General features: G+C 44.5%; 2 protein-coding genes across 2 annotated transcripts in view; one reads left to right on the plus strand and one right to left on the minus strand.

Annotated features, from left to right (window-relative positions):
- LOC101100178 (olfactory receptor 10J1-like) overlaps positions 1-27,938 on the plus strand; it is a 306,783-nt gene that overhangs the window by 219,767 nt on the left and 59,078 nt on the right. The window lies entirely within an intron of this gene.
- Positions 1,642-27,815, minus strand: LOC101099928 (olfactory receptor 10J1-like). Its single transcript, XM_003999606.4, has 2 exons — positions 26,708-27,815; positions 1,642-2,588 (listed from the first exon to the last, which is right to left on the minus strand). Exons 1-2 carry the CDS (start codon positions 27,210-27,212, stop codon positions 1,642-1,644), a joined length of 1,452 nt encoding a protein of 483 aa, XP_003999655.4. The 5' UTR covers positions 27,213-27,815.

Consider the following 27,938-nt stretch of genomic DNA (forward strand, 5'->3'; position numbering starts at 1 on the left):
AACCACTGCCTAGTGTTTACGTGGCTAAGTTGGCAGTTATAGATTATCTACTGAGGAGGTTGAACAGATAGGGCAGCATTTTTGAAGCCCGTCTGAAATAACATCTTTTTATTCACTTAGTAAAACTGACTTTTGGCAAATGCAGGGTACTTTTATTTTTGGGTTCTCTTGGATTTCACCATAAATTTCTTAAAAAAAAAAAAAACACCCAAAAGCCCATAGTTTGAATCTGTGTAAGAATGGACCATAATGAACTTTTTATGAAATATCTGGATAGAGCCCTATTTTTTTTTAAATTAACATAAAGGAGAACACAGTCTGTGAAAACCACATCCCTTGGTACAAGTGAGCCGTGATACGAGCAGGTGGAGCTGAGCGCCTGGGTGCTGCGTCGCTCACACCTTCGTGCGTGAAGACGCCCAGGGGGGGAGCTCCCCGTAGTGATGTGTGAATGCACAGCAGTGGGGTGGGAAGGAGTAGTTGGAGCAATTTCATCAGAAGGTCCATAGGAGAGAGGCTTTGGTTTGGGGTTTCGAAATGAGGAGAGTGCCCTGCCGAGTGGCAGTGAGGGATTTCCAGTTAGCAGTAGACTGGCCTGAGGATAGGAAAAGGGGAGGCCACCGGTCATTGGGTGTGGTTGGGTGGAGGGCTGTATGGGGTGGAGGACGGGCTGAGGGCAGGGGTGCTGGAAGTGGAGGTGACCAGTGGATGGTGTCCCATTAATTCGGGGCCTAGATGGTCTTAAGTGGTAGTAGGGTGGATGGGTGGAGTGTCTTTGGTTGCTCCTAAGTTATCAGATGGCTACATTGTCTTTACCATGCACAACCGCCCAACCCTCTCCTACTCGCCCCCGCTGTAGACTCTCTCCTTTACTCCCCTGCACTTATTACTTCTTCCACTCCACAAAAGCCTCTCCCGAGGCAAGCCCCTCTCTCCTTGATGGGTGAATCACTCACCCATTCCACTCACCAACCTTTGTACGTCCTCATAATATAGATGCCAATATGATTTATTTGGTGCTACAGCGTTCATCACTTTCAAGGGATTTCAGTCACTTTCCAAAAATGTTTCTCTGACATGATCACGAGAACAGGTTGCCGTTTTCCCATCTGGCCAACCTGGAACTTCTATGGAAAAGATCCTGAATTCAAGCCTAGTGAGTTTTATGGAAGCTCCCATCTCTGAGATCCACTTAGTTATGGTGTCTAGGATGCAAGGAACTTGAGTTGCCAGGGAAGGATTTGCTTCAGCTTGGGTTTAAATGTGTGTAGCTCTAGGTGGGTGAAGGGGAAACCCCACGTCCAAAACAAGGACATTACAGATTACATTTAAAACGTTAGCCCTGTCCCGGAGCAGCCTCCCCAGGTTAATCACTCCTTCTGTCCTGATCTCATTCTGCCCACATGGCACATCCACTCCCCAGAAGTTCCTTCCGTGTTGACGTCCCATGCTGTCCATGTCCACGCTCCAGGGAAATGTGTCCCTTTCTCCAGTGGCTGAATCTGGAATGCCTTTGTTCTCTCTGGCCCACCCACTGCTGTAGTAAGTTCTAGAATTTTAACTCTAGGGACTGTGGGCCCTTCTCTGCTTTCCCTCTCTAGCAAATCTTACAAGACCCTCCATTGAAGTGGGCCCATCTTGTCAGGAAAGCTTCCTGCCAGCGGCCCGGAGCAGAGCATCCTTGACCTCCTTGTTCCTCAGGGTATACACCACCGGGTTCAGCAGGGGGGTGATGACGGTGTAGGTCACCGAGATCAGCTGGTCCTGATCCCTGGTGTTCTCCGACTTGGGCTTGAGGTAGGCGACGGAGGCACAGCCATAGTGGACGACGACCACCGTGAGGTGAGAGGCGCAGGTGGCAAAGGCCTTCTTCCGGCCCCGGGCGGAGGGGATCTTGAGGACGGTGGAGACGATGAGGACGTAGGAGATGAAGACCAGGCCCATGGGGACCAGGATCACCAGCACGCTGATGATCACGGTCAGGGTCTCGTTGACCGAGGTGTCGACGCAGGAGAGCTTCATTACAGGTCGGATGTCACAGAAGAAGTGGGCCACCTTCGTAGCACAGAAAGGCAACCTGAACACAGATGTCACTTGCGTCGTCGCCACGATCAGCCCAATGCCGCAGGCGCCCCCCACCAACTGCACACACACCCTCTTGTTCATGATGACCGTGTACCTCAAGGGGTTGCAGATGGCCACGTAGCGGTCGTACCCCATCGCCGTGAGCAGGAAGCAGTTGTTGATGGCCAAGGTGATGAAGAAGAACATCTGGGTGGCACAGCCAGCCAAGGAGATGGGCTGACTCAGGCCTACAAGGTTACAGAGCATTTTGGGTATAATGACGAGCGTATATACGGTCTCTGAAGCGGACAGCATGCTCAGGAAGAAGTACATGGGCGTGTGGAGGTGACGATCCACACTAATGATGGTCACGATGACGACGTTGCCGGCCAGGGTTACGACGTACAGTGCAAGGAACACAACAAACAGGCTGAGCTGGTGCTCGTGGAAGCTGGAGAAGCCCTGGAAAGTGAACTCACTCACCCAAGTGTGATTCTCTGTCTTCATCAAATCGTATGTGGGATCTAAGAAAGAAAAAACCATGTAAGGGACCTAGACGCGTGACTTCTGTCAGCTAGGCTGGGCAAGTTCTTGTGGTTAATCTGCCTCGGGCTTTGCTTATTGATATGCACGTTCATGTTTATTCCTTGGGGGAACAGAGAGTGGAAGAACGTCATTTTCTCACTAAGAGAAGGAAGGTGGCTTTTCGAGTTTACTGCTGGAAAGATATCCTACTTCTAACACGTGCCCACTTGTCTCCGGTAAGGAATTAGCATCTCTTAGACCAGTCCCATCATCTTGATCCGAGTGTAGCGATGGGGATGTTACAGAATTGTTCAGATGAGCATGATACTTAACAGTGTAAGCGTTTCTGTTAGAATTCAGACAATTATCGAATACATCCTGGCTCAGTAGTGTCCTGCCGAGCTCCAGGGTCTGCGGCCACCAGCAGAGCTGCTAGGGTTTGGCTGGATCACCTGCCAACGTGGTCCCCTCCCCACGCCGCAGCTCTGTGGGTCCCGTCCCCCTCAACCTTTGCCCTCCGGGCCTCTTCCCGAGGCACTACTCATTTTTCAAAGCTACCCAAAGCCCATGACACCTATGAAACCCTTTCCTTTCTTCTCCACCCCACCTCCCCCTCTGGCTTCTGCTTCCTTCCACAGGTAGGTAGCACAGAGCTGTTTACTGGCTCTTTTGTCTGGAAAGCACCTTACAGTGGATTTGTGATTTACCAAAGACATTTACATCCTTTCATTTCATTCCCATCCGGTGGAACGGGGAGAACAAGGAATACTGGTTGTCTTCAGATACAGAAACTCTTTCGGGAATTGCCCAGGGACACCTATCAGCCTGAGCCCATGGCTTCTGATCCTGTCTCCAATGTCTCTCCCGCTACCCAAAACTGCAAAGTAGACCTGCCCCACCAGGGCGAGATTATATGGTCTCTGAGAATAGGGACCGTGTGGCCACTGCGATGGGGGCATAATATCTGCTGGCAGAGTCATTACCGGTCCTGCCCCACAAGATACATTGCCTGGGAGGAAGCAGAATGCTGGAGTGAGGAAAAACCACAGTGAGGTTTTCTTCAGAGAAGAGGAGTAAATGTTTTTACACCGTCTCCTTTTCCCTGCTGTCTGTGCGCGTGACATCAGCAAAGAGCTACAGCACTGGGCTAAATTTTAACACTGAGATTATAAGCCTAGAAGAAAGCATGACACTACTAACATTGAATTGGAAAATACACCGTGGTGCAGCTCGTCCAACAGGCTCTACCCGATTACCAAGCAACTTATAATTATGTAACCAAGTGGCTATAAAAAAAATAAATTCGATAATAGAAACGATGGAGTTGCCTAAAAAGTACATTTTTGCCAGAAGTAAAGCGAATCATCCACATTGCAAAATGGTTTACTTTCGGGTAAAAAAACAAAGGTAGGCTTTTCGAGTACTTTTAACATTAACCGACTTCTCAGAAACACACCATTTTTAATAAAGAAAATCTGCAAAAAGATATAAGAGATTGACACAGTTACGCCTTGAACCCCTTAGAGCAAGCATGTTATGAAAGAAAATGGCATGAGGTTGCAAAAAAAACAGTGCAGTTTCACAGACCATTTCTTAAAAAAAAAACAATTTTTTTAATGTTTATTTATTTTTGAGAGAGAGAGACAGAGCACAGCAGGGGAGGGGCAGAGAGAGAGAGAGAGAGAGAGAGAGAGAGAGAGAGAGACACAGAACCCGAAGCAGGCTCCAGGTTCCAAGCTGTCAGCACAGAGCCCGACGTGGGGCTCGAACCCACAAACTGTGAGCTCATGACCTGAGCCGAATTTGGACACTCCACTGACTGAGCCACCCAGGTGCCCCTCACGGACCATTTCTTGACAAGGGAGGTGGTTTGGCATTGATGTGTGCACCGTGGTAAGAAACTTAAACCTGCTCCACGAAGCTTTGTCAACAGTGTCTCTGGATTATGATTTGTTAATAGAACATAGCCAAGGAATCATAGCTGATAAGTGGCAGCCTCCGTTCTTTATTGGCCAAGGTACGCTTTAATCCTGGGAAGCCAGGATTCCTTAGGGTTAGCAAGGCATCTTTGAAAGTGACAGATATTCGTAGACACCAGGACCCTTTTTAGTTTAATTTAACCCTCTAACGACAATCATGGCCCTTTGTAAACCGTTGAAGTCTTTTTTGAAATCTCACTTACTTTTCTTCCTGCAAACCTGTGGCTCTACAGAAAAATGAAAGTAGAGGTCAGAGATGTGGCCCACTGGTCACAAGTATTCACAAGTCAAGGCCATGAAGCAAAGACAGTGTGGTCCTTCTACCTGCACTAGGGCCAGTCCAGGGATGGCAGGGGAAGGAAGGTCACAGGGGCTCCTTGGATACTAGATATTCCCTCCAGCTGGAGGAGGAGCTTTTAACCAAGAAAGGCTCTCTGAGGACCATCTCTTGAGGTTTCTGGGTGCCCTCCCCTGGGCACCCGTGAAAGCCACACTGGGGCTGGAAGGAAGCCAACAGCCAGCGGCCGGGGACCTCGTTATGTGTGGGGCTCATTTCCCACATCACCTGGGTCTGTGCTGCGGCACTTTGGGAGTAGAGACAGCAGTGGCTTATTTGTCAGCCTTCATTTTTTAAATAAATTTTCTATTTTTATACGGTTGGGCCTTGAAAAACCATGGTTACAAAGCCCCAGTGAGCTCAAGCTAAGAGTCGCTGCTTGGATTCCAGGAAACTGCACAGTTCTCCCTGTAGTCAAGAGCCCTGCTCGGTATTAGAAGCTGGGTTTTTTGTTGTTGTTGTTGCTTTTCTTTTTTCCTTTCCTTTTCTGGAACCAAAACGGTCAAATATGACTATATTTGTTGTTCTGTGAGGTTCAGAAGTGGGAGAGTAAAGCTCAACGGACCTTTCTAGAAGGCCAGGAGACCCACTGCAAGCATCCAAACAAATGTGAGCTGGGATTTCAGCCTCAGGGACCCAGGCAGACAGTCAGACACGCTGGGCCTCCTGAGCCCAGCTCCTCGCCGTTTTCCCTGCCCCAATTCCGTGCACTTTTTCTCCCGAGAGTGTCTTATTCTATTTTTCTCTTTTATATTGTTGAAAGATAAACCGCGACGTATTGAAAACATGAAGCTTATTTGAGCAAAAATCAAGTCTGGCAATGACAAATGGGAAGTGGTTAAGAGTGCCCAACCAGCAGGAACCCGGGGAGACTTTTCTAGAGAAGAGGTGGAAACACGGGAGCATTGAGTGGCTGCAGCTTAAAGCCTACTTGGCCCTTTGTGATTGGTTATCCTTAGTATTTTGATTTTGTAACTGTGAGGCGTTTACAGGCTCAGATTTGGGTTCGTTTCTGGAGGCGCCACGGTGGTCCAGCCAGCCAGCCCGTAGCCTCCGTGTTTAATTAATCTAACAGAGATTCCCTTATCGGTCCCTGGCCAGATCCTGATGGCACTCTTCCAAGTGGAGTTTTCTACACTCAGCAAAAATGAAGGGCTTATATGCATATCTTTTTTTAAAATCTTTTTTAATGTTTATTTATTCTTGAGAGAGAGCGCGCAAGCGTGAGCAGGGGAGGGGCAGAGAGAGAGGGAGACACAGAATTGGAAGCAGGATGCAGGCTCCGAGCTGTCAGCACAGAGCCCGACGTGGGGCTTGAACCCACGAGCCGTGGGATCATGACCCGAGCCGAAGTTGGACACTCAACTGACTAAGCCACGCAGGTGCCCCTATATATTTATCACTTTTAATACACTTTATACTTAACGCTATGTTTGAAGCACGCAGATTGTGGGGCATCACATCTGGGAACTCGTCACTCAACCCTAGGCTGTTCTCACACATTTCTCTTGACCCCCTTCCCCCAGCCATGACTCCTTTCTAATTTTGTGTTTATTTTCGTTTATTTCATACCTTTATTGCATATATATGGGTTTAAGCAATGTGTTGTATCTATTTCTGAGCTTTATAAAAATGATCTTCTGTATATAATTTTCTGAGATTTCTTTTTTTAAATGGGTAACCAATTACCCTAGCACCTTTGTTTGAAAAGCCTCCTTTCTCCACTGGCCCACGATTCTCTCTGCCATATTTCACAATCGTATGTACGTGTGGGTTAGTTCAGGGACTCTCTCTCCAGCTCCACTGGTCAGTTTGACTCCCTGTACCAAGATTACACTCTTAGCAGTGATAACTTTAAAATAAATCTTAGGGGCGCCTGGGTGGCTCAGTCGGTTACGTGTCCGACTTTGGCTCAGGTCATGATCTCGTGGTCTGTGAGTTCGAGCCCCGCATCGGGCTCTGTGCTGACAGCTCAGAGCCTGGAGCCTGTTTCAGATTCTGTGTCTCCCTCTCTCTCTGACCCTCCCCCATTTGTGCTGTGTCTCTCTCTGTCTCAAAAATAAATAAATGTTGGGTTGCCTGGGTGGCGCAGTCGGTTAAGCGTCTGACTTCAGCCAGGTCACGATCTCGCGGTCCGTAAGTTTGAGCCCCGCGTCAGGCTCTGGGCTGATGGCTCAGAGCCTGGAGCCTGTTTCCGATTCTGTGTCTCCCTCTCTCTCTGCCCCTCCCCCGTTCATGCTCTGTCTCTCTCTGTCCCAAAAATAAATAAACGTTGAAAAAAAAATTTTTTTTTTAAAATAAATAAATGTTAAAAAAAAGAAAAAAAATGAAAAAGAAAATAAATCTTAGTTATCAGAGAGATCAACGCCTCTTTATTTTTAAGCGGTTGCACACTTGCTTTTCCATTTTAGGTCGGGTTTGGAACTGCATTGAATTCAAATATGAGGGGTGAATTGATATAGGCTATCTCTCCATATATTTAAATGTCTTTAACCTTTTGTCGGACATCTTCGAGACCACCATGGAGCTAGATGATTCCGTCGGATCATGCCGAAAAGCTGTTGTAGTCATGGTTATGGTTTATCGCAGTGGGAGGGTGTGCATGTGAATCAACAGGGGGGGAAGGGGCCGGAGCAAAGTCCCGGAGAGAATCGGCTTCAGCTTGTGAAGTGTCCTCTCCCGACCGAGTCCCACAGACATGTGTGAATTTCCCACCACCAGTGCATGATGATAAGTGTGAAGTGACATCATCCCGGGAATCTCACCTGAATCTTGGTGTCAAGGGTTTTTGTTAGGGGTCAGTCACGTGGTCACACAACACCTGTGTTACCAAGAGCAGGGGTTCAGCATAAAGCACATTGTTAACATAAGTTATCTCATCAGACAGGGATTTAACGCAAGGCCTCGACATATAAAACGCTTATCACACCGAGTAATTCAGGGGCTCGGAACTCCTTTCCCAGGAGCTGGCCACCAGCCAGTCCTCAAGATGAGCCTTTCTTGGGAATATCCAGGGTTTGAGCAACCCAAGGCCTCCCGAGCTAACCCTTTCCCGCACAGATCTCCGTAAAGAAAATAATTTTGTCATGTTTTTGAAAACCTTTTTTCAGATACAGGAGTGCTGATGCATAGGGGCACTTGTACCCCAATGTTTACAGCAGCACTCTCAATAATAGCCAAATTATGGAAAGAGCCTAAATGTCCATCAACTGATGAATGGATAAAGAAATTGTGGTTTATATACACAATGGAGTACTACGTGGCAATGAGAAAGAATGAAATATGGCCTTTTGTAGCAACGTGGATGGAACTGGAGAGTGTGATGCTAAGTGAAATAAGCCATACAGAGAAAGACAGATACCATATGTTTTCACTCTTATGTGGATCCTGAGAAACTTAACAGAAACCCATTGGGGAGGGGAAGGGAAAAAAATTGGTTAGAGAGGGAGAGAGAGCCAAAGCATAAGAGACTCTTAAAAACGGAGAACAAACTGAGGGTTGATGGGGGGAGGGAGGGAGGGGAGGGTGGGTGATGGGTATTGAGGAGGGCACCTTTTTGGATGAGCACTGGGTGTTGTATGGAAACCAATTCGACAATAAATTTCATATATAAAAAAAATAAAAATAAAAAAAATAAAACCCTTTTTTGGAGACACAATTTCAAACGGACAGAAAAGTTGTAAGAACAAAAACTGTTAAACATCTTGTATCCGGATACCCAATTATTTCTGTTTTGCCCCACTTCATCAATTTTTTCCTTCCTCCTCTGCTTCTATAATTTTCTTCCAAATCGCTTGAGAGTATGTTGAAGCCATTGTCTCACAGCATTTTAAATATTTTCGTGTGTCCTCTGCAAGACAGGGAGCATTCCCTTGTATAACCACTGCGTAGTTACTGAGAGTCGGTGTATATGTCCGGAGAGAGAGACATGCGCATATATGGCATCAAATACGGTAATAGCGTTACCTAATCCGCAACTCATTGTAAATTATGCTGGTTGTCTCGATAATGTCCTTTACAGCTAAGCGTCTTTGCAGCCTAGGGTCCCATCCAAGATTACCCATTGCTTTTTGTCCTCCTCTTCCTTTAATGCCTTTTATCTGAAACAGCACCTTGGTTTTCTTTGTGTTTCTCAGACTTGACACTTTTGAAAACTACAGGCCAAGTATTTTGCAAAATGTCTCTTAGTTTGGGTTTACTCGAGGAGGGGTAGAAATTCTAGTTTTTCCCTCACATTCACCTCCAGTTCTTCTGGAATTCGTTCTCTTTTTTCTTTATCCTCTGGTTTAATCTTCATGATTATATTCAGATGATGAGTTTTCCACAAGAATATCACAAAAGTGACGCTGTATAATGAGGAAGAATGAAATCATGCCATTTGCAGCAACTTGGATGGAACTGGAGGGTATTCTGCTGAATGAAATAACTCAGAGACAGATATCATATGTTTTCACTCGTATGTGGAACTTGAGAAACTTAACAGAAGACCATGGGGGAAAGGAAGGGGGAAAAAATAGTTACAAACAGAGAGGGAGGAAGGCAAACCATAAGAAACTCTTGGATGCTGAGAACAAACTGAGGGTTGATGGGGGGCAGGTTGATGGGGTGGGGGGGAGAGGGGAAAGTGGGTGATGGGCATGGAGGAGGGCACTTGTTGGGATGCGCTCCGGGTATTGTATGGATGCCAATTTGGCAATAAATTCTATTCATTAAAAAAAGTGATGCTGTGTTGTTCTCCATGCATCCTACTGGGAGTCACATGTTGTCAGTTTGTCCCGATATTAGTGGCGTGACCTGTAATCTCTCGTTCAAGGCGGTCTCCACCAGAGTTCTCTGTCGTAAAGTCAGTATTTTCTCTTTCTCGAAGGGTGATCTGTTGAGATGAATACCTTGTCTCTCATCAAATTCTCACTCTCCGGTTTTAGGATCCATTGTTGCGTTTCTAACTCCATCATCCTTGCTGTAGATTGGCATTCTACGTAAGGAAGGGATCTATTTACATACAACTAGATTTAGGTCGTGTAGATTCTATTTGGTAACGTTAGATACTCTAATGTTATTTTGATGTTTACATCGTCACCGAATTGGTCAGTGGGAGCTGCTGTCATCTGGCTCCCCTGTTCCTCTGACATGTCTCCATTATCCATTAGTAACTTTTTTACACACCAGCCCTCTCGTACTTCTCTTGTACTTCCCCGGCGCTGGCCCTCGAACCAGTCATTTCTGCAGGGAGCTCTGATACCCTTTGGTGGCGGATGGTATTAGAAGCCGAGATCTGGATATCGTCATTGCTTGTAATTAGTCTTAGACTCTCAGTGGGGAAAAACAGCCAGAAAGTGGGATGTGTGTTGGTGTCTGCGGATTAACAGCTACATCTTAAAATCGATGATTTCACGACGGTATCTGCAATTCAAACTGTCTCAGAGTATATTCTGATGTTGCCCCTTTCCATATTTATAACTCCTGTCTCCAGCAATAAGAAACCTGGTTCATATTCTCAATATATTTGCACATTTGCTCGTCTAATACACATAGAAAGTTGTTTCTAAATTGCTAACCTGTGCCACGTCAAAAACCAAACCTACTAAATGGAATTTAGAAATGTTCTATACATTTATCTGAGCGTGTGCTTTTGTAATACAAATGGACTGTATTCTGTGTACTGTTATAAGCTTGCTTTTTCGTATAACAATACATTTGAGATGCTTTTACAAATCAGTATATGAAGATTTATCGCATTCATTTGAACAACTGCGAATTGTAGAATAAGACCATAGTGTAATTTATTTAACCTATCCTATATCAATGGATAGTTCAGCTGTTTGTGGGTTTTTAGGCATATTCTAGAGAACCACTCTTCATATATAATTGTGCACTTCTGGGAGCATAGCTACAGGCTACCCTCCTGAAAGTAAGATTCCTTGGTCAGTGATATGTGCATTTAAGAACTTAATAACTATTGCTAAACTGAAGCCAAGGTAGGACATTTGTATACATTTGGCGTAACTGAGAATGCTTTCTTACCCACATTTCCATCAACTGTGGGCATTGACCAATTTTTCTTCAGCGTTTGGCAAGATGATAGGTAAAAATGCTGTTTTATTTTTTTTCTTTGAATTTTTATTTCTCTAATTACGAATGAGGCTGAGTATCTTTTCATATGCCCGTTAGTCATGTGTACTTCCTTGGCTGTGAACGTCCATTGACGTATCTTGCTCAGTTTTTTGTATCGTATTGTCATTTTCTTATAATGAGTTCTATAATAGGGAAATATGCCTTCTATCATACATGTTGTAGATAGTTTTCTTCCATTTATCATTTTTACTGAGCTTACGGTTTGAAATTTTATTAGTATTATATTTATGTGTGGATCAGGGCCTCCCTGACTACAAGATTGTTTTTTTAAGTATCCCTATTTTCATTTATACTTTTTATGTTTCAGTATTTGATTCATCTGGAATTTAATTGGTTTTAAGAAACAAATTTAGAAATATTTCTTAAATCAGATATACCTTTTATTATTCCCCATAACTAGGCATTGTCTCAACACCATTAAAGGGGGAGCAAAATTTGCCATCCCAAAATGTCTCTTGGGCATGGAGATTATTAAAAAAATTTTTTTAATGTTTATTTATTTTTCTCTTTTTTTTTTCAACGTTTATTTATTTTTGGGACAGAGAGAGACAGAGCATGAACGGGGGAGGGGCAGAGAGAGAGGGAGACACAGAATCTGAAACAGGCTCCAGGCTCTGAGCCATCAGCCCAGAGCCCGACGCGGGGCTCGAACTCCCGGACCGCGAGATCGTGACCTGGCTGAAGTCGAATGCTTAACCGACTGCGCCATCCAGGCGCCCCATGTTTATTTATTTTTGAGAGAGAGACAGAATGTGAGCAGGGGAGGGGCAGAGACAGAGGCAGACACAGAACCTGAAGCAGGCTCCAGGCTCTGAGCCATCAGCACAGAGCCCGACGCGAGGCTCGAACCCAGAGTTTTGAGATCATGACCTGAGGTCTATGCTTAAGCCAGAGTTTTGAGATCATGACCTGAGGTCTATGCTTAAGCAACTGAACCACTCAGGCACCCCCAAGGGATTATTTAAAACTGGTTATTTTTAACAGCACACGTAGGTGGAAACTGAGTAGAATTTGCCCTTTTGTAAAAGACATTTGCATTCATAAGGGAAAAGTCCATTTGTAAGGGTGTCTCCCTCACTGTACCAGGAAGAGAGGAATGACTCAATCTGTTTAAAGTCTCATCAGATCTGCATCACAACCTTAGCCTTATTGGCTGTGCTTCTCATGGTCACCTCCCACTATCCCCCCCCCTCCTCCCCCACATATTCGTCTGTCTTTGGCTGAAAAAGGTATTTGAGATGATGGCTTCATTTATTTGGGGGGAGTACTTAGTTTTCCTGGGTGTTTCTCCGATGCATACAGGAGGTATGCATGTTGGTAAACTTTTTTTCCCTCCTATTTACCTGTTTCATATCAATTTTATATCAATTATTAGGCCAACCAAAGAACTTAGAAGAGGGAAAACCTTCTGCCCCATGTCATCTTATTAAATAAGAAAAACATCTTGCATCGTTACTCTGTGATGCTACTATACGCTGATCCCAACCCCCACCATTCTTCTTCTTTGGAGTTTTTCTAGTTATTCGCACATTTAACAATTAATGGTGCTTTTATTGATTTCTTATTTGTATTCATAGAAATTTAAGGAGAAGAAACATCCTTAGTTTTTACAACACGGAGGCTCTCTATCCAAAGTGGGATTTAAAAGGAAATGCTTTTAGGTGTTTCACAGAGGTTTAAAAATCTTCTCCATATGGAAAATGCCCATTTCCTATTCCCATGTATTTGCTGTGTTTTGTTTCATTTAGAAGTGGGCTACTTCCATTCTATCCTCTAAAGAGCTATTGTTTTTATCACTTATCTTTCCAGCTCATTCTCCCTGGCACCCTAATCCAAACATTTCTCAGTTTATAAAGTCCTACACTCTATACCTGCGGGTGTTTGTATCGTTCTCAGGGGCTCCTGCCCTGAGACTGCCCTGGCTCTTCTTTCTTTCCTCCCTCCCCGGTTAAGATTCCACAGGCTATCATTTTCCTTGTTGCTTTGCATTTACCTTTAATTCACTTGCTCCTGTTTTACCTGGCATAATACCAGCTTTGGTTGAATCAAGTGTTGCTTGTGGAGAGCACCTGGGCAGCTGAACTTCACTGGTGAAAAATATGTTACTATTGTCACGCAATTAGCATGCGTTTGCTCCCTGGTAAATCACACATAGAAACCACACCCGGTGGAGGTGTCACACAAAGGGAGCTTTATTTGCAACAAATAAGGCCATCTCAGGGAATAACTTGCAAAACCACGCCTCCGCCCCAAGCGAGGGTGAATGGGGTCCTTTTATGTAGGATTAGGATGAACATTTAGAAAGGGGATCCTTGTCCCTGTATGTAGAGGCGTGCATAAGGTCGTGGATGCACCTAAGGAAAACACGCCTGTTTGTTAATGAGGCGGGTGCTCCTCCTTGGGTGGAGATCTTAGCATTAAAATGAGGTGAAGTTCTCTCCATGTGTCCCTGCGCGGTCCATCTGCGCAGGTTTGAGTTGGCTGTTGAGCTCAAACTGGTCTGGGGCTCCTCACGAGGGCATTCGTCACTGCTTGAGGGGTAGTTTGGATTTCCACCACCCCCAGATGCGATCCCCAGCCAGTCTCTTGCCTGAGTCAAAAGATGAGCTGGAGAGAAGAGCTTAAGGGAAATGTGGGACAGAGGTTGGTGGGCACATGCAGGTGGGTGGCAAAAGTCAGGTTTTGGGGTCTTGCTGGTGACGCTGGTAACTGGTTGCAATACTGTGATTTGAACGAACATATTTGGTCACTGAGATCACCCAGGTTCATTTCTCATACGTATTTGGTCTTCCTCCAGGCTTCCTGGCTCACAGCTCCCCAAATCCTCCAAAGTCCTTGAGCAGTTAGAGCAATGGAGACATCTTTTGCAATATTAAAGTAATACCTGGTCTCTTGTCCTTGGGCATCAGAGCCAAAGGGTGAGATGACTGTCTCAGTAATCATAACAAGCCCCTTTCAACCATAGCTGGGTTTATGTTAATGAGGCGAGTTTTGGAAAATACCTGAGGATAGGGGCTAGGTGGCCGGAAACAAGAACAGGGGAACCAGCCGTGTGATTAGACACTTGGAACGTTCAATCCCCATGACCTCTCTGGAACGTTCAATCCCCATGACCTCTCAGGAGGGGAGAGTTCCTGGAGATTGTATGTCACCAATGGTCAATGCATTAATCAATTGTGCCTGTGTAATGAAACCTCCATAAAAACTCAGAAGAACGGGGTTTCCAGGTTAGGGAATGAGAATATATCCATGTGCCCCTGTGCGGGGCCCCAAATTCCACAAGGACGGAAACTTCTTTGCTCAGGACCTTGACCTATGCCTCTCTTCATCTGACTGATGACTTGTATTCTTTAACATCCTTTGTACTAGATTTGTAGTCTAGTCAATAAACCAGTTTCCTGAGTTTTGAGAGCGACTCTAGCCAATTAACAGAACCCAAGGAAGGGGTCACAGGAACCTCTGATTTATAGGTGGTCAGGTGACAACCTGGGCTTGCGATTGGCATCTGAAGGAAGGAGGGGTTCATCTGGTAGGACTGAACCCTTCTACCTGTGGGATCTGATGCTGACTCCAGGTGGTGGAGTCAGAATTGAGTTGAATCGGAGGACACTCAGCTGGTGTTGAAAATGGCTCAGGGGTGTGGGGAAACCACCCCCCCCACACACACACACGTATCAGAGTTGGTGACCCGAAACCCTTTACTGCTCTTACTTAAATTTCATGACATTTCACAGTAAGTGGGGTATTGATGTTGGTGAGCAACGTGCTATATTTCCCACCTACCATGCACACGATCTCTGGTCCTCCAACTTCTGGAGGTTCTTCCTTATCCTTGTTTTCCGCAGATGATTTGATGGAGGGAGGCAGATGGGGGATGGGCTAGATGGATGATGGACATTAAGGAGGGCCCTTGTTGGGACGAGCACTGTGTGTTGTGTGTAAGGGATAAAACTGAATTCTACTCCCGAAACCAATGCTACACTGTATGTTAACTAGAATTTAAAATAAATGAATGGGGGCGCCTGGGTGGCTTAGTCAGGCATCTGACTCTGGATTTTAGCTCGGGCCATAATCTCACAGTTTGTAGGATCGAGCCCGTATCAGGCTCCGCACTGACAGTGAGGCCTGGTATATATTCCCACCACCACGTTCGCCCGCTGTGTGTGCCTGTGCTCTGATTCGGAGCCGAGCACACCGTCCCCCTGGGGGCCACTGCACGCCCCCCCGGCTGGATGCCCGTGTCACAGCCCCTCATCTTCACTCAGGACTTTGGCTCTGCGGTTCTCCCCTGTCTCCTTTGATTCATCAGGTTTGTACTAGCTCACTTTCATTTACAGACTTCTGTGTTCTAATTCCCGTTGCGCTAAAAGAATGAAAACAGACACAACCTTCTTTGATCCCACATCCTTTTCCAACTACAGGCCCATTTATGTGCTCCCCTTCTTACCAAAACTCTTGGAAGGAATTGCATTGTCTTCAGTTTCTCTATCCTCTAATTCCCACTAAATTGGCTTTTTCACCATTATATGCTACCAATACAGATTTTTTTTTTTTCCAGCGGGACTTATCACCCCATTTTGCCAAGTCTAATGGTCAATTAATTGTAACTCACCCTACTGGGCATGTTGGCAGCATTTGACCCAACTACGTGACTTCTCTTTCTTGGAAACCGGTTTTCATGCAATTTCCAGGACATGCCCTGAGTGTTGGTACTTTTCACTTGGTTTTTGTTCCCCCACTGTTCCTTCTCTTTCCTCTTCTCCTCAGTCTCTTGGTGTTAGCTCACCTCAAGATTCAGCCCCAGACCACTCTTGTGTTTATCCTCACCTCTTGTGTTTATCCTCACCTATCCTTGGAAAGTTTAAACACTTTCCGAATTAAATCTCTACTCCATACTGCTTTTCAGGATGTGAAGTTGTATGTTCAACAGTCAGTCCATTATCCCTGCTTGGATGTCCACTTGGCCTCTTGAATAGAATGTGCCCCCGGCTGAACCGGCCAACTCCTCATGCAAAGGCACACCTTGTTCCAAGCCGCCATCACCTGTAACATGGGCCTAGCAACAAGGTCCTGACTGGTTTCTCCTTGTTTCCCCTCTGGCTCTGGGAGTTGATTTTCCATGCAGCCAGAATAAAGATTTTTTTTTTCAAGTTTTATTTATTTTTGAGAGAGAGAGAGCATGAGTTGGGCAGTGGCAGTGAGAGAGGGAGACGCAGAATCAGAAGCAGGCTCCAGACTGTGAGCCATCAGCACAGAGCCCGACGCGGGGCTCGAACTCATGGACTGCGGGATCGTGACCTGAGCCGAAGACGGACGCTCACCTGACGGAGCCACGCAGGTGCCCCCAGAATAAAGATTTTAATACATAAACCACATCAAGTCGTCACTTGCTTAGATGTTCCTGCAGTGACTATCCATCCCATTCAGAGTCCCTGCCATAGCTTGTGAGACCAGAGTGTGGCTCTCCCCCCGTCACCCTGCTCACTGTCTCCAGCTGTGCTGGCCTATCTGTTAATGCCACAGCTAACCCTCCTCGGACCCTTGGCTCTGATCTCAGCCTGGAGTGCTCTTCCCCCAGGTCCTCCTACGGTTGGCTCATGCCTTCATTCCATGTCTTTTGTCCTTTTTCGCTTTATCTTTAGACACTTGCTACGTACCAAAATGATGCAGATCACCTACACACTTTTGAAGTCAGCTACGATCCTCTTGAACTATACGCTCTGCGACAGCAGGAGCTGTGTTTACAGCCTGTTTGTTTTCATTTGTGCTTTCCACTCTCTTCTATTTAGTATTTTGCCTGGTGTATAGTTTTCCCGCCCTTATAGCCAACCTTCTTATTTTGTGTCAGATAGCTAGCGATGAGTGCTAGAAGGACCATAAAAGAGCTCCTGGAGAATGTCACTGGTGTGCTTGATGATAAATGAAGTGGTCAGGGAAGGAGCACATGAGCTCGTCTCGCCGGAGGCCTGACTGATGGAGAAAGAACAAACGAGAACGTGGAGAACCCGCACTCTAGACTGAAGGAATGGTAGGTGTAAAGGTCCTCAGAGGGAACAAACCTGCCGTGTTGATAGATGTTGGAGTAGCGAGCGGGGGGTTCGCAAGAAGAGATGACGCCCTTCTTAGAGCACGGGCGGCAAGGACAGGCAGAGCTTTATAGGCCATCAGGAGGAAGGTGGATTTTATTCCGGGTGCAATGGGGATCTGTTGGATAGTTTAATGAGGGGAAGGGTGTCATCGGATTTTCATTTTTAGAAGATCACTTTGCTATTTGGTAGAGAATGGAATGGAAAAGCACAAGAATAAACAAGGAGAGTGCATCGTGAGAGACTCTTTCTGGATCAGAGTAGTTTCGGTGGAGATGGGAGGAAACGGATAAATTCGCGTTGTGTTTTGTAGATGGGGCTGACAAAGCTCGTCAGGAGATCCCAGTCTAGATGGCCCCAAAGGCTCATTTTCTCTCTCCTTTCAGTAGTTTGGCAAAGAGCTGACACAGCAGGTCTAAGAAATTTCAGTGGAAGGAGAGGCCGATGCCAGCTGCCAAGTTCTCGATGCTGCCCTTCTTTGTAACAGGGCTGTTTCCCCCTGGGAGGTCCTGCTGTTGGATAATCGCTTAGATAGTCCCTGTTTTCCCCTTTTTTATAAGTGTGTCATTCCCGTGGTACACCCAGCCCACTTGTGCACAGCCAAAGCTACGGGTTAAGGAGAGTTGGGAGATTGTGTGTCCTCGTGAATATTTTCTCCTTACAACCTTGTTTGGTTTAACACCCTGCGGTGCTAGCAGGATCTTGTCTTTTTCTTCTTTTGCGTAAAAATGTGCTGACCGATGCCATTCTGGGGAGGAGGAGGAAGGAAAAGATAGGATTCAAGATAGGCTCACTGGGTTTTGGATCAAGCAACTGGGTAGAGAAGGTATCATTGGCTAGTTTGGGGAACGGATACTAATTTTGGATGTGTTTTATCTGGAATAATCCTACACCTCTAAATGGAAGTGGCGAAGGTGGGCAGCCAGTTAGACAAGCTTGGATCCAGGAAAGACCACAGCTAGAATTATAAATTTGGGATTTCCCCTTATTCTTCATAGCTATCAGCATAATGCAACAAGAACTAATCTAAAGCGACCTTTTCTTTAGAAAACGTTGTAGAGGGAGTGGTCAGAAACCTTTCCCTTCACAACAAGAGTCCCAGCTCCAGATAAACGCTAGGCTATAAAATCACGTGGTGTGAAGTCAGAGGATAATTCTACCAAAACTTTAAGGAATAAATAACCACACCAGTCTTTTAAAAAGGTGGGAAGGCTAGAAAAAGAGGGAGCCCTTCAAATTGTTTTATGATGGGCATAGCATTGAAAACAAAGCCTGATTTGATGATCACACGTACACTGGACGGATACACACACACACACACACACACACACACACACACACACGTGTGTGTTGGGGAAGACGAATTTATTCTACCCTTGAAGGTTCTTCTAGCTGGACTAAGAATCAGATTGATGAGACAGATTAACAGGAGAAAACCCAATTTAACAACAAATGTGTGGAGAAGCCACACAGTCCCGGAATTTCAAAGACAGGCAACAATGTGAGCTCAGGAGAAGGGTAGGGTCTGAGGATACAAAGGGGAAGAAGATGGTTAGTGGGAAGGTGAGAGCAGGTGTTTGGAAAACAAAGGTGCCCTGTTATGCACAGAAGTTTCTTAGGTAGCAGGAATCTCTGTTAATAGTGCTCTTTCTGGTACTGGCATACAATTGAGGGGGAGGTAAAGAGCTTCTCCTGAAGCTGCTGGGTTTTGATTGCTCAAAATAGCCTATGTGACAAAGTAGCCCATCTTGGGGCTGCCTGCTGTACACATGCAAGTAGACAGAAAATATAGATTTCACTAAAGTAAATAAAGAGCAACCAGTACCAGATTAAAATAATAGTATCCCGTGGCAATGCGTCACAGCCATATTGCATGTGATCAATGGGAAACCACTGGATCCAAAACTCTTGGGATTCAAAAACGCGCTTCATCACTTAGGGACGATGTAATCTTCGCCCTGTTGTTTAACATCTAGGCACCTCGGTTTCCTTTTCACCAAAGTTTATATAATATTCGTACCTATAAAGTGGGGGTAATAATGGTGTCTACGTCCCAAGGTTATTTTGAGGATGAAATTAGTTAATTAGCAAACATCCTTAGGAAAGTACCTGACACATGGTAAGTATTCAGTATGTTCCCTATTATAATACCAGTAATACAAGCATTCTGGATGTTACAATCTATTAATAAATTTAATAAACCATAAACCATATAAATAAAAAGAGGAAAATTATATGCCTCTTTCTCTAGATGCTGGAAAGAATATCCAATAGAATGTAACAACCATTCTTCACTTAAAATAGCCAATTAAATAGGATAGATGAATAATTCTGTAACATAAAAATGAGAAACACTCCCATTAAATAAAACAAGACAGTGGGGCGCCTGGATGGCTCAGTCCGTTAAGCATCCAACTTCGGCTCAGGTCGTGATCTCGCGGTCTGTGGGTTTGAGCCCCGCATCGGGCTCTGTGCTGATGGCTCAGAGCCTGGAGCCTGCTTTAGACTCTGTGTCTCTTCTTCTCTCTGCCCCTCCCATGCTCATGCTTTGTCTCTCTCTGTTTGTCAATAATAAATAAACATTAAAATTTAAAAAAAAGAGAGACAAAATGGTCACCATAACCATTATTGTTTAACTCCATTATTGTTGTGTACTGACCAACAATATTACATCAAGAGAAAGAGTGAAAAGGTATAAAAACTGGAAAGGAAGAGGTAGAATTGTATTTCCCAGGTAATATAATAGAATACTTGTAAAATAACCCAAGAGAATTCACTGAAAAATTATTACATACATTAAAATTATTCCACAAGGACTCTGGGTTCAGGTTTATCATTTTCCTAGCTACACGGGAGTAAAAGCCAATTAATAATATAATGGAAGAAAAGCTATTTCCAATTGCAAAATTATAAGAAATGTCAAAGAATAAACAGAAATGTGCAAAATTTATAGAAAAACAAATTTCTGGTACAGATAAAATGGTACAGATTCATTTCTCTTCTTAAGTACAACTATAGCCCCTGGAAATAACCCAAGAGGCAACCAAAGGAGAACTCTGAGAGACGGTGAGAGGAAGCCAGACGTGTTTTGGACCTCAGGCCTACAGAAACAGCACAGTGGCAGGAAATCTTAACCTTCCCCATCCCAACATAAGGCCACCTTGGCCCCTGTGTTTCCTGCCCATCCACCTGGCTCTTTTCCTATCCTGGGTCAAAGAGGAGTCCCTCCCACAACAGTTGGCGAGCCTAGCACCACCACCCACTAATAAGTAGCCAGGGAAAGTGTGTTCTCTCCCTGCAGGGCCTGTAGCTCCCCTCCCTGACCCAAAACATTAGGGCTACTGATCCACCAAGAAACCCAGTTCTGGAAGCCTCTTTGACCTTGTGAGGTTGATGCTTCCCTCCATCCTCCAGAGACAGAGTATAGGCATGGGGAGTACTAGAAGAGACTCTCCATTCCCACATGTGAGGGGCGTGTGACCCTAACAAGCACTTGCCTAGAGAAGCCTCTGTCCCCAAGGCTCAGACTCCCCTCCACACCAGCAGCCCAGCTTGGGGAAACCCCTGGTAACCCTCAGGCAGCACCAGGAGGGCCATCTCAACAGCCCCAAATAAGCCAAACACACCAAATAACAGAAAATGTTCTGAAAATTAAATATCACTGGAACCACAGGCAACAAAAGTAGGCCAGGCCCTGCATGCTAACCCTAAAATGGGCGACTGCCTGCTAAAATAAAAGACTTAAGTAGGATCTCGAGTCTTCTCACATAATAAACAAAATGTTCAGGATGCAAACCAAAAGTGAGTAACAGAAGGACAATAGGAAAACTTCTAAAAACATAAAAATTAAGCATCCTGCTTCTAACAAATCCATGGGTCAAAGACCACGTCTCAAAGGAAATAAAAGAATACATAGAAAGGAGTGAGAATCAACATAGGATGTGTCGTACATGAATGTGGCTAAAGCAGTGTTGCTGGGGAGATTCATAGCACTGAATGCTTACATTAGAAAGGAAGGAACTTCTCAGATTGGTAATCTAAAGTTCCTGCCTCAAGAAACTAGAAAAGAAGAGAAAATAATGCCAAAGCAAGCAGAAAGAAATGGTAAAGAGCAGAAGTCAATGAAATAAAACAATAGGAAAATAGCAGAAGAAAATCCATGTAACAAAATGGGTTCTCTGAAAAATCAACAAAATTGATAAATCTCTAGAAAGACTGACAAAACTCGAGAATACACAGGTCACCAACATCAAGAATGAAATGAGGGTATCACTACACATTCTGCAGCTATTAAAAGGATGATATGGAAATACTGTGAGCAACCTTGTTTCTAAATCCGGCAACTTGACAGAAGTGGATCAAGTCCACTTGATCAAGTGGATCCTCAAAAAAAACCAAGCTACCAAGACTCAGCCAGATAATACGAAAAATCCTATAACTGTTGGATAATCTGAGTCATTTTAGAACCATTAAAGAAATTGAATTCATAGTTTAAAAACTTCTAAGAAATCTCCAGGCCTAGATGGTTTCACTGGAGAATTCTACCAAACATTGAAAGAAAAATCAATATCAAATATGAACAATCTCTTCCAGAAAACAGAAGAGGATAGAACACTGATCAACTCACTTTAGGGGTTCATAATTTATGAGGCCACTATTACCTTGTTATAACACCACGTAAAGGCTGTACAGATAAAACTGTTGATCAGTATCCCTCAGGAACTTAGATGCAGAAATCCCTAACAAAATATGAGGAAACTGAATACAACAATGTATAAAAAGAATTACACTCCGTGGCCAAGTTGGATTTATTTTAGGAATGCAAAGCTAGATCAATGGTCACAAATCAAACAATGGTATCCACCAGATTAACAGATGAGAGAAGAATGATCATATAATGACATCAACTACAAAGAAACACTTGATAAAATCCAGCACTCATGACAAAAATTCTTTGCAAGAATAGAGGAAAACTACCTCAATGTGACAAAAAGCATATCTGAAAAACCTGTACTCAATGGTGAAAAAATGAATGGTTTCCCCCTTTCACCCCCACAACATTAGGAATAAGGCAAGGATGTCTGCTTTCACCACTCTTATTTAACATAGTAATGGAAGTTCTAGTCAGTGCAATATGGCAGGAAAAAGAAAAGGCATACGGATCAGAAAGGAAGAAATAAAACCGTCCTCATTTATACAGATGACCTAATCGTCTATATAGAAAGACCCAGAGAGTCTACCAAACCCCACCCCCAAAACTCCTAAAATTAGTGACTTAAACAAGGTCATAACACACAATATCAACACATTTCTCTAAACTAACACTGAATGTATGGAAACCAAAATTGAAAGCACGATATCGTGCTTTTACCATTTCTCCTAAGAAAATGAAATGCTCAGGTATAGAATGTGTGTAAAATTTGCATGCTGAAAGCTACAAAATGGTGATAAAGGAAATCAAAGAAGACTTAAATAAATGGAGAGACCTACTGTGTCCATGGACTGGAAGATTCCACATCATAAAGATGTCAATTCTCTTTAACTTGATCTATAGATTTGATACAATTCCTATGACATCCCAACGACGTGCTTCATAGACATAGACAAGCTTGTTCTAAAATTGATACAGAAATACATAAGACTTAGAGTAAGTAAAACATTCCTGACAAAGGATAAGAGGACTCACTTGACTCAATATTGAGACTTACTCTAAAGCTGCATTAACCAGGACAGTACAGTATTGGAAAGCATAGACACTGACTGCAACAGAAAGAAACCCAGAAACTGATCCACAGAAATATGCTCAACGGACTTTTGACAAATGTGAACATTCAGTTCAGTGGAGCCTGATTGCCTTTATTTATTTTTTTAATTTTAATGTTTATTCTTGAGAGAGAGAAAGGGGCAGGGTCAGAGAGAGAGGGAGACACAGGATCTGAAGCAGGCTCCAGGCTCTGAGCTGTCAGCACAGAGCCCAACGCGGGGCTTGAACCCACGAACCGCGAGATCATGACCTGACCTGAGCCAAAGTTGGATGCCTCACCAACTGAGCCACCAGGTGCCCCAGATGATTGCTTTTAAAGATTGGCCTGGAGTAAGTAGGTATCTGCAAGCAAAAATCAAACTTTGACCTCAACCTTAAACTTGAAACAAAACTAACTCAGGGTGTCTGGATGGCTCGGTTGGTTAAGAAGCAGACTCTTGATTTCAGCTCAGGTGATCTCACACTTGGTGGAATCGAGCCCTCCATCAGGCTCCGTGCTGATGGTGCAAAGCCTGCTTGAGATTCTCTCTCTGCCCCTTCCCCCCCACCCCCCGGAAAATAAACTTAAAACTAACTCAAAACAGATCATCTAAATGTAAAACATAAAACTATAGAAGTTTTAGGAAAAAAATAGAGAAAAATGTTAAAGTTCCTGATTCCAAAGGAGACTTGAGCCAGTGGAGAGTAACGCTATGTTTTTGAATGCGGAGACTCAAGATCATTAAGATGTCAATTTTCCATAAATTATAAATGTGGTAGGATTCCCGTAAAATAGTGCTGGGGTGTGATTTGCTTGTGTGTGTTTAACCGTGTGGAGAATGCTGTGTGCCTTTGGGGCGGGGGAGGGTGGGTTGTAAATTGAACAGACTGCTTCTAAGACTTATGCGAAGCAAAACATCCAAAAAAAAAAAAAAATTCTAAAGAAGAATGGCAAATAACTAGCTCTGGTAAATAAAATGTTGAAAAAAAAAATCCATGATAATTAATGTTGTGGACACACGGAATAAACACATAAATGCGACAGAATAAAAATCCTGCCCTGTTTTTGCATTTCCCATTCTTCATTTCACAGGAGTTTCATTCGCCCCAGGGTAAACCTGAAAGAACCCAGAAAAAAAAAAAGTCCATTGAATTTCAAAAAGATCTTTTTTAAACTCTTAACTAAAGCATTTGTCTTAAAAGCCGAAAGTTTTTAACTTCAGCAAACTTTTCTAGAGAGGAAAGCCTCTTTTAGCTTACAAATCATGGTTCTGAATATCAACCTCTTCATTACAGGGTCAGGGGCACAGCTGAGTGCCTAGATGCCTTCAAGGAGGGGCTGAGGGAGGTCCAGGGGCCCTGGAGTAGTCATAAGGAAGGTGAGGTGCACGGACCACATTGGTTAAAGAGCACGAGACCAGGGTCCTCTCCGTAGATGGCACCTGGGGCACCTGGGTGGCTCAGTCGGTTGAGCGTCTGACTCTTGATTTCGGCTCAGGTCATGATCTGATGGTTGTGAGACTGAGCCCCATGTCAGGCTCTCTGGTGAGCACGGAGCCTGCTTGGGATTTTCTCTCTCTGCCTCTCCCTCCACCCCATCTCTCTAAAGAGATAAACTTAAAAAAAAAATAAATACCACCAAAGATGGCCACTGGGGGTCATGTATCTCCATAGGATCCAACGCGGAGCAGTTAGAAGTGACCGTGGACTATAGTTCCCTCCTCTGTGGTAAGGAGACTAGAAGCCTTGAGCAGAACTTGACTGATTCGCCCCAAGGAGAATGGGGAAAAAGGGGGGAGCAGGAATTGAATTCAATTATGTTTACTCATAAAGTGACTTATTCGCTAAATTGCCCCAGTGTGCATGGAAAGGACTCGAGGCCTTTTCTTTTATCCGTCCGATTGGGAGCTCAGAATAACCAAATAGATTGAATTGTAGAACTTCTAAAAGTTAGGTGTTTATGCACCCGCGTGCGTTGGGTTTAAATTCATAATCACTTAACACATTTTGATATTTCTGCATTTCAAAAATATTTTGCAATGAGAATACTGTGTACTCATGTGTTTATTGTGTCTCTTTACAAATAGCTCAGGAGAGTAACTTTGACTTGCTCAGCAATTACAACTGCTAATCACCGTGTTATTCAACACCTATTTTGTCTCACAAGTTGAGTCTGAAGTTCACCCTCATTGTTTTATATATTTTTGAAGCGAATAATGGTGAATAGTCTTTTATTATTACACGTCGAACTCAGTTGCTTTGTTTTCATGGAAGTTTCATGTCAAAAATCCTTTACTGTTGACTTTTTTTTTTTTTTAGCTTTCCAGGAGTAATAATATTAACCTAATATATCAGAAAGATATTTTGTTGACCCTTTTTCATATTTTCACTGAGCTTTCTTTCCTTGCCTTTGTGACTGTGCTTGTGAAGGGCTCAGGACCCAATCTGAAAGACGTTTTCTGAATTCCTGCCCCCTGCCCTGACCGTCCCCTGGTCCCTCTGCTTTCTCTTACTCTCCTCTCACTGGAAGCTCCCATTTGGATCTGCCTCTCATTTGTCTTTCTTCTTACTCAATTTCACAGCGTTCTTTGAGCAGTCTGCTCCCTGAGCCATCTGTCTGCTCTTCTTCTGAGCCCCTTGGTCATCCCGTCCATGGGGGGGGGGCATTGCTGTCAGCCCCACAAGGACTTCTTTGTGTAGCTTGTGTTCAGCCAGATGAAGCAAAGGGTCAGACCCAGTCATGTGCGCTGTTTCTCTGGCCAGAGCTTCACGACTCTCACACGTGGTTAGGAGTCCCTGTGCATAAATTCCCTTCTCCTCCACCCCCAATTTCCCTTCCCTTGAAGCCCCACATGTGAGTTACAGGAAACTTGCAGGGTGTTGCTAGAAAACCTTCTCTCTAGAAGGTTTCTAGCTCATCCCAAACCCATTTCCTGAAAGATATCTCTCTTTTTGCTTCCCTTATCTTCTTAAAACACAAGGCGATTAGTTTTTGGCCCAGTCTGCATTTTAATAACCACTGGTTCAAGCATCCAGTTTATGTTAAAAGAAGGTTCAGTCAAGTGTGATTTTAAAGTGGTTTATACTTCAGGGGAGTGGACTAGTCATTTTAAATGGAAGCTTTTGAGATGCACACTAGATCATGCTCTGACCTTGTAGTTCTCTCCTGGAATAGGGCCAATGGGCATCTGTTCACAGGCCTGCAGAGTGACTTATGTTTTTGTTATGTTAACAAAGAGGTTGAGGAAGTAAGAATCAATTATTAGAAGCTGGCCCCCAGCCTCACTTTTGCTCTGGCCCTGGCTGCGAGGAGTGAGATTTCGCCAATCACTTGAAGCCGTGGCTGCGTAACATTACCTATAAGCTCCCATGCGGAAGATACGCATGCCTATTTGGGTAGAGATTTCATCTTAGGGAAGGGATTTCCTCCCCACCACTCTCCTCAGAGCATCCTGGACTTCTTTGTTTCTCAGACTGTACACAACAGGGTTCAGCAATGGTGTTATCACAGTGTAGGTCACTGAGATTAACTGGTCCTGATCCTTGGTGTTCTCTGACTTGGGCTTGAAGTAGGCGATAGAAGCACAGCCATAGTGGATAATGACCACCGTGAGGTGGGAGGAGCAAGTGGCAAAGGCTTTCTTCCGGCCCTCAGCTGAGGCAATCTTGAGGATGGTAGAGATGATGAGGAAGTAGGAGATGAGGAGGAAAGTGGCAGGGGCTGTGATGGCCAAGAGGCTTATAGTTAAGGTCAAGATATCATTAACGATTGGAGTAACACAGGCTAAATCCAACACAGGTCGAACATCACAGAAGAAGTGCTCAATCAGTGAGTTACAGAAAGGCAGTCGGAAAATGGCCACAGCCTGAACCAGAGAGAGCAAAAACCCCGAGGCACAGACCGAGGATGCCAGAATGGTACAGGCCCTCCAATTCATGACAATTGGGTAACGAAGTGGGTTGCAGATGGCCACGTAGCGATCAAACCCCATGACTGCTAGCAGGAGGCAGTTGGTGATGGCAAAGCCAAGGAAGAAAAAGAGCTGAGTCCCACAGCCCACCAGGGAGATGGACTGGCTCAGACCCACGAGGCCGGAAAGCATGCGTGGGATGATGACCAGGGAATAGCACGTCTCTGATGTGGAGAGAACACTTAGAAAGAAGTACATGGGGGTGTGGAGGTGGTGGTCAACACGGATAATAGTCACGATGATGACATTGCCGGCCAGAGTTAAGAGGTACAGGGTTAGGAACACGGCAAACAGTATGAGTTGATGTTCTCGGAAGTTGGAGAAACCTTGGAAAACAAACCCCCTCACCTCTGTGTGATTGGCTGTCTTCATTGAGGACGTCAGATGAGAAGGGTAAAGAGAAGGTTGACACTATCCCTTTGCGCCAAAGACCACCACGTCCCCTGGTGAGCACACTGTCAAGAGCAAAGATTCAGTAGCTCAAAACAGGTTCGAAACTTCATGAATCAACCGCCTTTCCCAGGGACGTGGAAGACTCGGTCCTAGAACTGAAGTAAAGATATCAAAAATCTGAGCAACAGTATTTGAAAGTCTGAGGGAAAGCGTTCTTTGCAAGGACACCTGACCCTGTGGATGGCCCATGAAGTTGGTCTAGATTTTCTTAAAATGTTGACCACATTCTCAGGGGACGGTGTGATTAAGTTAGAGACTATGAGATAGACACACAAAAAAGCTTGAAAAATTGGAAATGTTTGGAAATCTATACTTCAAAGAGGAACTTAAAACGGAAGTTAGGAGGTATTTAGAATTAAATAGTAATGGAGAACCATGTAGCAGAACGTGCACTGTGCATTCAGAACGTTATCAGAAGAAAGTTTGTCATTGAAAATGCTTGTTTTTTTAAAACTGAAAATTGATGAGAACTCATCCTGAGAAGTTATAAAAATAACAGAGTAGGAGGGAGGCGCCTGGGTGGCTCATTCGGATGAGTGTCTGACTCTTGATTTTGGCTTCGGTCATGATCTCATGGTTTGTGAGTCTGAGCCCCAGAGGCGTTGAGCATGGAGCCTGCTTGAGATTCTCATATTCATTCATTCT

This window comes from Felis catus, chromosome F1 (assembly GCF_018350175.1).
Source record: "Felis catus isolate Fca126 chromosome F1, F.catus_Fca126_mat1.0, whole genome shotgun sequence".
Taxonomy (NCBI): Eukaryota; Metazoa; Chordata; class Mammalia; order Carnivora; family Felidae; genus Felis; species Felis catus.